Genomic DNA, 15909 nt, shown 5'->3' on the forward strand with positions numbered 1-15909 from the left:
GTAGTTTTATATACCAAACAATTTTATGAACTTATCAGGAAAAAAAAAAATCATACTAATAGTCAAAGCACACACATGTCAAATATATATAAAGTGTTTACCTTGAGTTTGAATTCAAGCTGTGGTAGAACAGACAGCAAGAGGTGACTATCGATATTGTATAACTCCAGAATCAAGTCAAACACGTGCTCTGACAGATCACTAATTGATGTTTTACCAAGCATGAGGACCTGATTGAAGAACTGGAAAATAAGACAGTATACATCAATAACAAGAGTATATATACACTCTTCTAAATCCTGTGCTTGCCTACCACTAAATCTGCCTTTTACTCTTACATTTATTTCACCACTATTTAAAAAAAAAAAAGGGAAAGTGTGCGGGGGACAAGGGGCTCACATAGATCAAGATTCTGTAGTAGAAACCTTAAAATATCATTGTGTTGTATTCAATATTAGACAAAGGAAAACATACAAAAAGTGATGTTTAGTTTACCACAGCAAGTCTACAAGTAATTTAAGAAACACAAGTTTAGAGGAGTTCCAGTGCATCAGATCTTTTTATAATGTGTCTATATTCAGAGTTATTTCACTATTGAGAACAACCACTTTAAAAGCATTCTAACATTTAATCAAAACAAGGCTGAAACAACTGGCTAATTACTACACTATGCAGTTGACAGGTTAAGGAGTTGTTAAGTAAAAGCACAGAAATTAGTTACTGACTGTTCCAGAATTTATGTTTACAAGCAGCATAAGGCAGCTGTAAAGCAATTATTCTTTCATGGTAAACTTGACAGGTTTGAGGGAAACTTCATACTTCTCATTAAAGAAAATATTTCCTAATATCAAATATTAATTCCACACTACTTTCAACTATATCCTTCCATAATAGATGGGTAAGAAGTAACTAAACAGGAGTATACTACCACCTACTTACAAGGGGGGGGACACGTAATTTGGAAAGTTTTTATTCTCTTTGGGTTAAAACAATACACAAGTGTGGCTAATCAAATTAATACTATTTCCATTTGCCACTAAGGCAACAAAATACATCGGCATTTCAGTTTCCTATTCTCAAACTTGGGACAGAGGAACATCATGACCCTGTACCTGACAAAGTTAATCATATCAGTAAATAAGCTAAAAACTATCACTTTTTAAGGTTATAAAGTGAACCTAAACAAGTGATGCAATAGAAAGAGTAAACAGTTTCTAGTAATAATGACTAGAAAATAACAGATAAGTGCATTTCATTAGAAGTTAAAGACTTCATACTGTCTTGCAGAAAGGTTTTCCTTTTTTGGATACAGAGTTGCCTGGAATGTATATATTCCTGGTTAGGCAACTAACTCCTACTGTGTCTTTAATATATTTTAAGAAAGTAAATTTCAAAACCAAGAAGCCAGACAGAATACTATTTTCCACTTAGGGGAAACCAAAGAACAGAAGACTGCAAGTACATATTTTCCATAAGAGGAAGATTCTTATTGTACAGACTTCCTTAAAACCCACAAAACGTCACCCAGTTTGTAATCTAACCTTACAGATGAATATTAAAAACACATTCCCATATAGCAACACTTCCCAAACAGGAAGTTTGACTAACAGGTTTGGAGTAAGAGTTTTCACTGAAGATTTTTTTTTTAATCTAGAAGGTACCCACTCTCCAAAAATCACAAGCGTTACAAGTTTGAAAGCAACAAAAACCACTGAAAATTTTCTATTGTTTTCAAGCTCCTGAGGTTTTGGAGAGCTGCCGTGAGACCTGCTAAACCCTTAACTACTTTAAAAAAAGAAGTGTAATTTTTTTTTCCTATTGTGCAACTCAATTTAGAGCATACTGCCGTCTGTTCTTTACTTCCTCTCATCCCTCTTCTCTCGAAATGTCTATGATGTCTACACTCAACTTGGCTACAATCCTCAATCCACTCGCTGGTTTTCTTCCTTACTATCTATTTTTAGATTCTGTTTCATCTTCGTTTCCTGTGACAACAGCATTAAGGTTCTGCTCTATCTTCATTTCTCCTAGCTTCTAACTAGTCTCATCTCCTGACTAGAGAAAGAATTTTGCCACAGGAACAATGTGTTTATACATTTGTATCAGAACAGTACAAATAAGTACTTTTGGTTTTCCAGTCACATTAAGGATTGAAGTGCAAGGTCTCCCAAGACAGTAGAAAGAAAACAATCCACTGCATTTCAGAAAGCAAAAATCTTACGGGCTTAGTAGTGTCTCTATGGTAAAGAATTCAACTCAAAGGAACAGATTCTGAAGAGCTTCATTAATACTACAATTCTCTCAAAGAACAATTGAGTTTGTAAACAGTTATTTTACAGCCCTATTTGACTATATGCAATTCACTATTTTTATAATACAGCTCAGTTTAAAAATGTATTGATTTCCATATTTGTACGTAATCTTCACTTACATTAGTGATGTATGGTTCAATTGCTTGCGCTGTCCTCTTTAGTAAAGCCTTTGCCAAATCATAGGCTTGCTTGTTTAAATTCTGTGCGAAAAAATAAACAGAAAATATTTAAGCACATGCATTAATCTTCAAAAGAAATACAAGAATTTAAAGCTACCACATACTGGTAAATGCATTACAGAAGTACTATTCTTTTTACACTTTCAGTAGTAAAGATAATACAGTAAAAACAAACCTAGTCCAAAGAGAGCTTTGTAGTCTCCGCTGATCTCAATGAGAAAACTCTTTCCTAGCAAATCGGCCTACTTTTCAGTTGCCCATCTAAGCCTGACACTCAGTGAAGTCAGTTCCTGCATTTTACTGCTGCTCCTTAATAGCTTCCCAAAAAAGCCAGGAAAGTGATACAAAGCAACCTCAAGGCATTTGCAGTCACCACAGAAGCAAGACTCTGAACAGGACTGTGGGAGATAGTACAATTCTGTCCTTGCATCAAGTAGCCACCTGTGAACCACCATCACAGCCTCTCCAAAGCAGCTCCTAAAGATGCTCTCACTGAGATAGCAAAAAAACCCACCAAAAAAAACCCCCCAAAAACTCCCACAAACAAACAAAAAACCAAACAAACACCCTAGAATTTTAGTCCATGAGCAAAAACGGGTGAAGAATACAAACTAACAAAACTCTAATATAAAATATAATAAAAAAATCACCACCTACAACATTCCTATCCCCCCATTTGTCGAGTTACATTATTGCTCTATCACTGTCTCCTTCCTTTCCCAGCATGCATTCTCCAACCTCTAGTTGCTGTGTCCTTTCTCCAATTTCTATATCACAATTATTTTTCAAAAATTTTCAGAAGAAAATGCAAATCAGCCCTTGTAACACCCACTGCAGACTTGGTTAACATGTAGAACGAAGGAAAAGTCTTCAACACCCAAAAATATAGTCTTTTAATAGGTAAAGTCTGTGTAAAAGTATAGTTCCCCCAACTTTCATTAGCCTTTGCAATTCAAAAATACCCAGCATATTCCATCTACAAGACAACAGTATAAAGGGGCAGTTTGTACTTGGTTGTGGTTGTGGCTTTTTGTTTTGTTTTTTTTTAAATAAATCTCATCCACAAAAGGAAAAAACTTCCTTTTAAAATAATGAAAAGCAAACACACAATGCATTGCCACACCCAGGGTATTTCTTTGCCTGCATATGCTTGGTTCTTTGTAGCTATCTGAATGAAAAGGAGAAGAACTGCTAAGAGATGGAGAATATTGTCTGTAATTTCAAAAACTGTAAAACTACAGGTTTCTAGACAGTAGTGGGAAGAGATTAACATTTTCTGTTAATGTAAAACAAAAGAAGTCTTTGACTTGCCTATTGATAGAATTAAGATAGGTGACTGAAGTCAAAAGACTATGGGGATTCAGGCCTGAAGTACGTTTTACCCAGAACCACTACAGAAGGTGAATAAAAATCCCAATTCTGAAAAGATACTCGAATGCTTACAAAAGACGATAACATCGTTATAATTTCCTCTTCCCTTATCTAATCAAGATACAAGGGTGAACATTTGCAGTCTTTATACAAAACTGTACAGCAGTTCCGCGTCCCAGAAAAGGGAAGGTTCTGCATTTATGGTTAATACACCACCACCACCACCAAAACCCCAAGCTTTTCCACCTGTAGCATTTGTTTTCTGTTATTTAGCTAGAGTTGTGACTGTTCAGGAAGTAAAAGACACAAATAACCATAACAAGGAATGTATGCCATTTGCAATTCTTACTCTGATGCTTCCTGACTTCCACAGTTCACCTCCACCAAAACAAAGAAACCACCTTTCACGTGGGTAAGAGCGAACTCTAGATCATGAGCAAGATCTGATTGACGTATAAACCAAGTCCAAACAGCACAGCAGAGTTCCAACAGGCAGATCTGTTTTGATTCACATTAATTAGTTTCAGCTTGTACCTTTCACACAGCAGTTCATTTTTTAAAAAAGCTGCCATAATTCATCTACACAACTAATAATAACTACAGGTAAAATATTAGAAATAAATTCTCGCACGTAGCCTTAGGAAAGGAAGGCTGAAAGAACAGCGATCCCTCATAATTAAGCCACTAAAGGCCAAGCGAAATATCTCCCAACACCTTAATGTTTCTCAAGACAAACGCTGAGAGTAACTATTCGCAATTCTGAGTAACGTATTCGCATTACACTTCATTCTACCTGAAAAAGCTGCAAAGAGAAAAAATAGTCTAGATAACAACTGGCTAAGGAAAATTAGCTTTTTTTTTCATGCCTCATGCACTTGATTTAATTTGTGCCTATAACCAGAGCCCTCAAATGTCCAGAGGATGAACTTCCTGAAAATAACAATGCCAAAGGAGTCTTAAAAGCACACAAGAAAGTTTTCTTCTCCCTCTTCCAGGATAAAAGCAGAAACAAGAAAAAGCGGCACTGTCTTAGTTGAAATTAAAACAGGAGCAACCCAGGCCATTGCCAAATAGGTTCAAAGATCTTTTACAAAACATCAAACCTATCTTTCTGACTAATTTAGTTGCCACAAAGATACTTTAAACTTTGCCTGAAGGAAAATTTTATAAGGGTTAAGACATAATTTAACAAATTTCTTCTCTGTGTTTTTCTGAACTCTTCTGTCATTATCCTCTCTTCAATCTTTCTACACATTTAGGAAAAAAAATGACATGTAATTCAAGATCTTCAAGATCAAATCAAGATTTAAGAAAGCAATCATGATGGGGACAATAATCTCAATCAGGATGCCTCTAAGAGCATGTAAGCACCCAGCGGGTGTAAGCTTTTGAGAGTCCTGAATTAGGTAGAAACAGCTGGCAACACAGTTTAAAGTAATCATTAGTAATTACTACATTTTGAAGGCAAAAGCAGAAATGAGTATTGATTGATAAGGACAAACCAAAGAACCACCCATAAAAAGGCACAACACAGATCTTCTACAAAATAATCAAGAAGTTACATTTAATATCTAAAACAGACTTACAGGATGTCACAGACAGACCTTGAAAACCTCCAGATTTCCTTCAGAAAAGAATGTTAATAAGCAGAGGATAACTGGGTTTTTTTCTTCTTTTTTTTTTTTTTTTTCCACAGACAGACCTTTTCCCCCTTGAAAACCTCCAGATTTCCTTCAGAAAATAATGTTAATAAGCAGAGGATAACTGGGGTTTTTTCTTCTTTTTTTTTTTCTTTTTTTTTAATGATTAGAAGGCCTTCAGCAACAATATTTGAAGACAATCTTGGTCAACCGCAAACACTCTCCTTTGTCTCAATTCCTACCCTGATTTTTGTGGATATATTGCTAGCATTGTAATACTTCTGAAAGACATTAAGAGTTTTGCCAACGATTTTTGTGGATATATTGCTAGCATTGTAGCATTTCAAGCTTTTTATACTTCTGAAAGACATTAAGAGTTTTGCCAACTCATTTTTCATATCTGTTCTTCTCCAGAATGTTTGACACTTCTACTGCAGACACAAGAAGCAGTGCCAATCTCTCCGAAAGCCTGGCACAGACATCTCTGTGTATATGTAGACAACGCTCTCCAAGACAGTGTGCCACAGAACCAAAAATCAGTTGTACTGATACAACGGACTTGGTTGTGATGGAAATGCATTACCCACTGATTTTTTTCAGATACTTTTTCCAGTTGCCTCTCAATGTCCAATTTAACATAGTTCAAAAAAATTAAAAGTGAAATAATTTGTACTCATCCGTTAAAAGAAAAAAAAAAAAAAAGACAAGAGAGAGCAAAGTAATTTCCCTTGTTTTTTCTTGAAAAAGGACAACTAGTTAGCATCAATCCAGTCCTTAATTTTATAACTTTAGGAGTAAAATCAAATGTTAAGTTTGTATCTAGAGCAAATATTCTTAAAAACCATGCATTTTAACATACTATTTCCTTGGAACTTGAAAAGGGGCTTCAATTTTATTCTTACTATCAATGGCACAGCAGCAGAACTTGTATGTGAGAGCACTTGACAGAACAGTTCTAACAGATTCTCTAATTCTGCTGGGGAAGTGAAACAGGTTTTAAAGGATGGCTGACAAAGAAAAAGCTCAGCTGAAGTGTTGCCAAGATAGATAACACTAATTATTAAGCAAGTTCCTTGTGGAGACAGTTAGGAATTTAATTGTCAATATCACTTTTTCAAAAGACAAGCATGTAAAGCATGTGGGATGTGCAATGTGGGATTCCCAGTAGTACTCCTGAGGCTGAAAATGGAACACTTTGGCAAACAGTCAAGGAAATAAAGTACAATTTGCCTTCTAACACACTGCACAAACACAAAATTGCTTACAGGTGCTGCCATAAAGGCTTTATAATCTAAAAAGACAATTAAAAGGGAAAGGAAAACTATTAATTTTTCTTGCTTTTTCATATTGACTACCTCTCCCTTCCTTCTGGTCTTTTCTGGGTTTAGTTCACGGTTTATTTAATTCCCTCTTAATATAATTTTATCAAAAGAATTTCAGCACAGTTCATAGGAAAGCAGAAAAGAGAAATCATAGAAGGAAAAAAAAAATGAAATTAAAGAGTTGAGTACCTCGTCAAACAAGTTAAGTTTACTGTTTTATTGACTTATCTGATACCTGCTGTACTACTCAAGCAAGCCTGCGCATACTCTGTGTACCTGTTCTGTGATATTCCTCTCAGCCACCTTCACTCAGGTTTACATTAATATGCTTTTATTCTGGCCAAGTGCAATGGATGACAAACTCAAGTGAGCTAGAGCAGCTTAGATTACTTCAGTGACTACTAATTATGGTAGCCAGACATTCACTAGTACATCATGTCCCCAGTATATGCTCCTATGCCTGAGTTTTTGCAGCTGTCCTGCTAGCACCATTACTTATTAAGACTAACTACTCAGGATATGGACCATATCTGGCATCCCTCTTCAGAAAAATAATTACCTCAGTTTTAAGAGGTAACAATATTGAATTAAGCTTTAGTAAATTGCTAATCTAGTTACAACAACTCTTAAATATTCATTTAATTTTCACATCGATCTGTCTAATGTTGAATTTCAGGCATTGGACCTTAGCATCCAGGATCCAAAACTAAAGGAGCTGTTTGAACAGCTTCTGTACCCAACACACAGATTGCTCCTTTGATAAATTATACAGATTAAGCTCCTCAAGTCTTCAACCTAGTGTTGGTACACCAAAAGTCATACTAGCTCTATCACTATTTTCTAGAATACAGTCTTTTAATTTACAAGGGCACTTCACATTCCCTCACATGCACAACCTTCATTCTGGCTATATTAAAAATACACCGCTAGTCTGTGTCACTTGCTACAAACATAGCTGTCCTGTCTACAACAATCTCTCAACCTGATCATTTTCAAACCTGAGCTAGTAACAGATCCATGCTCCTTTTACTCCATCAAAAATATTCTTTTGTTCCCCAGGGAACCTGGCTAGAAAAGGATTCTCTACTCACCACTGCACCAACACTTGCCATTATGCCATTTTTGGTGGCCAGTCTGATTTTTCAATTTCCCTTTCTCACAGCCTGTACAGCTTAATGGCTAGACCAGCTAAGACATAGCTCTTCTTTATGATGGACCTTATCCTTAACACAACTTGTAGATTTGTGCCTAATGGACACGAGTGGAAAAATTGTCACTCCAAATTCCTTACACTTTTCCGACATGATATTAGTAGCCACGGTAAGTGGACAGATGACTACATAAGCTCCACAATTTTAAATGAATGCTATATGAAAATATTGAAATGAAATAGAAAAATACTAGAAGCTTCTTTCCACCAGTATGAGAAAGGTTAAAAAAAATTAAAACAAAGGTAAAAGTACGCAGAATACGGTCTAAAGTCATGAAACTATTTCAGTTAGAAAGCAAATTATAAACTAGCATCCTATCCAAAGAGCCACTTTGATTAAAACATAAGCAGAAGAAAATGCAAAACCACAAATACTTTATCCTATTAAAATGTTCAGTAATTTTAAATCCACTATAAAACAGAATTTTTTCGATGCTATAGTTTATCTAACAGGATGCAAATTCTTCAACTCAGAATCAGTTTATTTAACTCATAAAAACAGTACAGCCAAATCAAGTTGAATACAGGTGATGTAATGAAACAACAGATGCTTAACAACTAAGAAAATACAAACTAAAGTATTTTGCACAGTCTTGCATTTGTTTCTTGTGTTCCAAGGCTTTACTTCATAAATCTGAGTTTTAGCTGCATGAATTTCAGTCTGGTCCGGGTACAAAAGTACCAGACCCCTTGAAGGATAAAGCTAAAACATTTCCAGAGAAAAAAAATGATTAAAATGCTAAGCATTAAGTATTTTACTACTTAAAATACTAAGCACTTAGTATTTTACTGTCAATAGGAAAATAAGGAAAATAATTTATGTGCTGTTTATTTCCTGAAACTGATGGCTTGTGGTATGGCACACTATGTTGTGTTACTTGCTATATTCTTCAGAGAGCACCTTATGAAAAGTCTACTCGGTTTCTGCAAAAATCTAAGTTAATACCCACTTAACCTTAATGTAGTTTCTAAAAACCACAAGTAAAGTTAGTTGTTTCCTGAACATGTTTTTTAATCAATAAATAAAATTAAAGCTGTCAGATGACAGCCAGAACTGTCCAAAATCCAGCTAAATACCCATTTCCGAGATAATTTCCCAGAACATTTTTTGGCAAATACAACTTGTAAGTTGTCTTCTACACTGTAGCTCAAGATATTACAGAAGGCTCCAGCTAGTTTCTGAACAAAGAAGTCAGACTTCCTTGCTTTTTAAACATTCAAGTGTCACAACACATGCAAAGTTTGAAGTTTTTCCTCAGTTCGCCTGTAGGAGACTTTTTTTTTTTTGACAAAACTTTATCATTAAGACATCCATCACATGGGCTCTCCAGGCACCACTATTTTTGAACATAGTTCTATGACTGCATCAAAAACACAGATGTGCTTACAATAACACCAAGTCAACATTTCTGAAACACAATAGAGCCAACTACAAATCAGGAGTCATAACTTTTTCCCTATCACTTAGGGCAGTAGTTTAATTTGAACTGTTGATACAGCATTACCCTAATTAAAAACTTTACAAAGGACATATGTATCATTTATATTATGTTTTAATGCTACTTACTGTACATAAAAAAGTGTTTAATTAAAAACTTTACAAAGGACACATGTATCATTTATATTATGCTATATTTAGCTATATATATTATGCTATTATTTATATATTTAATGCTACTTACTGTACATAAAAAAGTGTATAAATCCATATGACATTAAAGTTTTAGATTACTATAACCACTGATACTTTGGTTTATCACAAGTGAATCAAAGCAGTGAAACGCTACTGAATTTTCTAGCTACTAATACCGATTTATTTGCTATAAAAAAATCCAACACATTTGCTACAGCAGTTCTCTCAATGAAATCTATATATCTGAACCCATACATCCAACAAATCACTATTACAAAAAAAAAAAAAAAAAGTTAAGCCACTATGAAGTCTTACCTTATGTGCTGGCACTAGATTAACTAACACTGTATCCAAAAGTTCCTGTGACACAGTATCTCCCTCACAAATGATAGAGCTCATTAAATCAACCATGTGCATGTGTACTTTTTGGTTATGACCATTGCTGAAATTAAAAACAAGAATTCTTAGTATATTGTTCATATAAAGTACAACTTTCATTCAAAGTACTCCCTATGGTGATGTAAAACAACAAGGAATATAATAATTAAATCACAAGTTTTCTCAGAAGTCAAAACACTTAAGTTTCTCGGCTGCGCAAACCACTCTTGAATCTCATGTCTTCTTCATTTACTACTGTAGTAAGAGAGCAAGAGGATTGTATCTGTCCCTACCCTATGAAAAGACAGTGTATTAGAACATCCCTCCCCTCTACTCAACACTGGAGAGATTTCATCTGGGTGCCGTGTCCAGTTCTGGGCCTCCCAGCATGAGAGAGACATGGATAACCCAGAGTCAGTCCAGCAAAGGGCCACAAAGATGATTAGGGCACTGGAGCACTTCTCATACAAGGAGAGGCTGAGAGAGTTGACATCATTTTTCTGGCCTCAAGGAGAGACGGCTTAGGTAGGAACTTATCATTACGTTTAAATACCTGATGTTGGAAGTAAATAAGACAGGGTCAAACTCTTCTCAGTGGTGTCCAGTGACAGGACAAGAGGTGATAGGCACAGGTGAAATACAGGACATACCATTTAAACATAAAAAAAGAGTAACTTTTTCAATGTAAGGGTGATCAAGCACTAGACAGTTACCCAGAGAGGCCATGGAGTCTCCATCCTTGGAGGTGCTCAAAACCCAACTGGCTACAGTCCTGGCCAATCTGCTCTAGCTGACCCTGGTTTGAGCAAGAGGAGCAGGCTAGATGATCTCTAGCAGTACCTTGCGGTGTCCACTATTTTCTGACTCCCATTTCTATAGCAATAATCCTCCAAATTCCTTAGAATTGCCTATTGCACCATTTGCTTTCAATTTCAAGAAGAGAATAAAATAAACACAGTAAAAGACAATCAAAGTAAGTTTCTAAAAAAAAAAAAAATTATTTGCAGTGTGTCTTAATTAAAACAGGTAAAACTGACAGCTTGTTACATTTATACTGCTACCTGTAGTTAAACTGAATTACAAAACTAAAGTCATTAACACTAAAAGTCACACAATAGACTGAATATCTACGCTAGAACATCCGGCCTCAACCATGCAATAAAATATTATAATTGGGGGTGACAATACTTACTTTATTACTGAAAACAGTGTTCTGTACAACTGTGTAAAAATCTCATTGCTGTCTTCTAATTCAAAGCATATGTTATAAGACTTGACCCAAGCAATGTTCTGTGTTGGACAGGAAAAAAATAAAAGGAGTGGTTAATACAAGATTAAGTTGAAAAATTACATTTAACAGTTATTAAGAAGTTATGAAGCTTACCTCAAGCAAATAAAAATATCGATTAAACTGGGGGCTTTTTGTATCTTCTAAACCCTTAAGTTGCCTTGTTATGAACATAAATATATCCTGAAAAGAAAGAAGCGATAGTTATTTAATCAATTGCAATGAAACTTTCAAAATTAAAATAATTACCTTTTAAAATTACTAGTATTATTCATCATTACAAAATATTCATCAATCACAGACACACTGTTTCACTGTTCAAAAGAAGATGATCTACAAAACATCACAGAGAATGTCAAGGAGTAATTTTAAAATCACAGAATCATATAATGGTATGGGTTGGAAGGGATCTTAAAGATCATCTAGTTCCAGCTTCTCGTCCACCACTACTCCCAAGTCCTTCTCCTCACAGCTGATCTTGATCCATTCTCCACCCAGCTTGTCTTTGTGCTTGAGGTTTCCCCGACCCAGGAGCAGGACCTTGCACTTGGCCTTGTTACCTTCATGAGGTTAGCACAGGCCACCTCCCAAGCCTGTCAAGGTCCCTCTGGATGGTGTCCCGTCCCTCCAGCATGTTGACCAAACCACACAGCTTGGTGCTGTCGGCAAACTTGCTGAGGGTGCACTCAATCCCACTGTCCACATCGCTGACATAGATGTTAAACAGCACTGGTCCCAGTACCAACCCCTTAGGGACATCACTCATCACTGGTCTCCACTTGGATATTGAGCCGTTGACCACAACTCTTTGAGTGTGACCATTCAGCCAGTTCCTTATCCACCGAGTGGTCCATCTGTCCATGTCTCTCCAACTTTGAGACAGGGATATCATGCAGGACAGTGTCAAATGCCTTGCACAAGTCCAGACAGATGACCTCAGTTGCTCTTCCCTTACCCACCAACACTGTAATCCCACCATAGAAGACCACCAAATTAGTCAGGCATGATTTGCACTTGGTGAAGCCATGTTGGCCATCACCAGTCACCTCCTCACTTCCCTTGTGCCTTAATATTTTAGTTTCTAGCAGTATCTGCTCCATGATCTTGCCAGGCACAGAGGTGAGACTGACCGGCCTGTAGTTCCCTGGATCTTCACGTTTCTTTAAAGGATTGATAAAGTAGCCTTTTTCTAAGGTAGCAAAAGTTTGTTGTGGGGTTTTTTTTCCCCCAAAAGAAAAACACTCTACTGACAAACACACCTGCAACTGGCTGACATGCTACAGAAGTTAAAAGATTATTCAGAAGGACAGTGAATTTTACATTTTTACTTTATATTGCAATAGGTTTTGACAGGAGAAAAAAGCAGTAGGCAACTGCAGCTTTCCTAACAGTATTTTTATGTTTACACTGTATTGTTTGTGCATTTCTCAATCATCTCGCTACTGACACAGATCACATCTCTTGCAAAAACCAATAAACCAAGTTTCTCCCGCTTCCTTTATCAACTTGTAGCACCAGAAGGCTTCTTCAGAAAAAGGGTCATATAGAATAAATTCACGTAGGTTATAAGGAACAAACAGTCAATTTTGAAGAGAATGGAACACACAGGAAGGTGTCTTTTTAAAATGCTTTTTATATTCAGATAGTTAACAGCTGGAAATTCATAACTACTATATAAAATCAAAAGATTCCTAAGTATGTAACACCAGAAACAGTGTTCACAACCTCAACTGTATCTATATTTTATCTAACAATCTAGGTATAAATCAAATAAATTCCAAAGGTATAAAGTTGCCATAATAAATACAAGAAAGTCTTACAGTTAACCCTGAAAAAACTATCCTAGAAATAGTCTATGACACTTTTCTCTAACATTTTCAAAGGACTGCTTTCCCTCACAAGAATAAAGAGATGGACAAAAGACGAGAATGGGGTTCCTTTTTTCTAAGGCTACAACCACAAAATCCAGCCTCAGCCATTAAGCCAAGCACTTACTGTGGTTCTAGGTAGACACAAAAATTAGATAACATGTGACATCATCATCTCTTGGTAAAAAAAGCGCACCAAGCTTACTGTTCAGAGACACAGCTACCTTAACGTCAATGTGGATCAAGATTGTGCCTTTGAAGTGTTAAGTAAGGATGATCAGAAAAATTACTGCTTGGTTCACACTTCAGATCAGTTAAAGAACTAGACTGTTTAGTTGAAATTAAACCAGAAGACACAGTTCAAAGGACACACCTGATGAACTCCCACCACTAAAAAGCATTCAGTCCACAGACTAAAGCCAGTCTGAAGAATCTCCCCTTAAAAACTAGGGCCTGAACCACTAGCAGGTCATCAGCCCATCCAAAATTAGCTCCATCATCTGAAAAAAAGGTGCTGTGAAGTTTAGATGACATACAAACTGAGTCTCAGTGAAGGATAGATTCAATTAAAGAAGAAAGGGAGCATCTGAGAGAATGACCAATGCCAAATATAAAAACTTAATGTTAAAAGTTATGTCCTATGTATAATTACTCTGTTAAACTTTACTTGTACAGATTAATCTCAATCAGTTCATTTAATGAAGTATCTTTATTTTTTATCCTGCAGTTCAACGTGCAACATGTAGTTACTGAACCTGATTCAAAGACCTTGTTGAGATCAAAACTGATTTTCTTAATTTTTCTAGAGTATGCATCACTATATTGTATATGAATACATCTACTAATTAATAGCATAGATGTACAATACTTCTAGCACCTGAATGCTTCAGAAATAATAATGGCGTTGTTTGAAAAAAGTATTAATTTACTCCTAATTTTATTTTTTTCCTACTCCTGTTTTAAAGGAAGCAAGACACACTAAACTCAAAAGTACTCACTGATTTTTAATATCTAGTCTAATATCACCCACAGATTTTCCCTTTGTGCACGTACAGAATGTACCATTTGAACATGCATTTATAAACACAAAACAGGATAAAAGAAACTTTGGCTGCAGCTAAGAAATTGCATCACTTTCACAAATAGGACAATACAGTTTCACATCAGACTCCAGAAAGCAAGTCTACCCAGACTTTTAAACCAAAAGTGCTTCTACTTGAACTGTTAGAGGAACACTGAAAGTTTTTTGAGGATTATTGTCTTGACACCGATTAACTACTTAATGGCTTCAGTAAGCATCAGAGCGGTGGCTTTCACCACAGAACATATTCAGATAGTTGAACTTCTTCTGCTACCATATACACCCTTAGACATCCCCACTTCAGCTGAGTCAGGCAATCCATCCATTTGTCCAAGGGGTTTTCTTTGACACATACCAGTGACTAGATCTTCTTCCCCTCAGAAAAGTAGATTTGGGCTCCAGGCTTTCCCCAGTCTGAGGAGGACTTAAGTTAGAAGTTTCCCAGAAGAGCAATCCTGCTCCAGTTCTGCTTTTAGCCCATCCATGGCATTTTCCATCCCAGCAGTCAAAGCTCTTCAACACTCAGCAAGGAATGTAAGATTTATACTGAGGATACACCTAAGAGAGGGAAACCTCAAATTCTGATCCCTTCTCTCAGTACCTCACTTGCAGGATGCGTAAATTAAAGTGATCCAAAGAGATTGAAGGAAGGGCAATAGCTTAAGGTTTAAATTTTTCCCTCTCAAGAAATTATCCTTTTCAGCACTTCCCTTTGCCATCTTCAACTTTGGTGAAGCTCCCGTATGGATATGATACTAAATACTGGGTAAAAATAGTGCTAAGATACAAGCCAAGAGGAAGCATTCTTCCTCTTACCTTTGTCATAAACTGGAGGAAGCTCTTCAACATTTGTATCAGAACTTGTCCTGCAACCACAAAAGCTGTGTTCAGCAGAAATGGGTTTGCAAAAACCTGCCTCAGTAGCTCTAGGCAAAGGTCTCTATTGTTTGTCCTTTCTTTATTTCTCAAAATGTGTTTAGAAATCTGCATCAAAAAACTGAATTCTGAAACCTGCACAGATTACAGAACTGAATGCCAACAGTGGAAGTTCCTAGTCTGTTCAGAGCTCTACCCAAGTAGTAGTAGTATGTTCACACTGCGAGCATGAGATCAGCAATGTAAACCTTCCAATATTATATACTATAACATTTCAAACTTAGTAGCATTCAATAGATCAAATTCTGTAAGGAGTAATATTATAATTTGTTAGCCCAACTCACAAAAAGATAAAAACCACTTGTCCTGGGTTTTGCTAGGACAGGGTTAATTTCCTTCTTAGTAGCTAGAAAGCCCGGTGTTTTGGTTTCAGTGGGGACTGTTATGAGAACAATGTTGATAACTACAAGGACACTGTGCTTGGGCAGTTTCCAAGAAGAGAGGACTGGAAGCGGGGAGTGGAGAAGAAAAGTGCAGTAGTTAGTAAAACCCAGAATTGACAGTTGGAGATGCCAATAAGATATTCCATATCATATTACGTCATGTTCAGTATATTAACCAGGGCTGACTGGAAAGGGGGGGATTCTCTCGGGAATCACTCAGACTCACTTTTTTCGGGATTGTGATTTTGGTTTCAGGATTCCTTTTCACTCCTTCAGTGTTGTTATCAGCAGGTGGTGAGCAATTGTAC

The 15909-nt window shown here is 36.3% G+C and overlaps 1 protein-coding gene across 1 annotated transcript; it reads right to left on the bottom strand.

The window, feature by feature from the left end:
- Positions 1–101: 101 nt before the first annotated feature.
- LOC104531032 (sister chromatid cohesion protein PDS5 homolog B-like) lies at positions 102–11516 on the bottom strand (the record flags this gene model as incomplete). Its single annotated transcript, XM_010175803.1, has 5 exons — positions 102–242; positions 2432–2512; positions 9983–10109; positions 11238–11335; positions 11430–11516. Coding segments are annotated over 5 exons (534 nt in total), but the record flags the coding sequence as incomplete, so codon positions are not given.
- Positions 11517–15909: the final 4393 nt, after the last annotated feature.

This window comes from Antrostomus carolinensis, unplaced genomic scaffold, assembly GCF_000700745.2.
Source record: "Antrostomus carolinensis isolate BGI_N321 unplaced genomic scaffold, ASM70074v2 scaffold14099, whole genome shotgun sequence".
Lineage (NCBI taxonomy): Eukaryota > Metazoa > Chordata > Aves > Caprimulgiformes > Caprimulgidae > Antrostomus > Antrostomus carolinensis.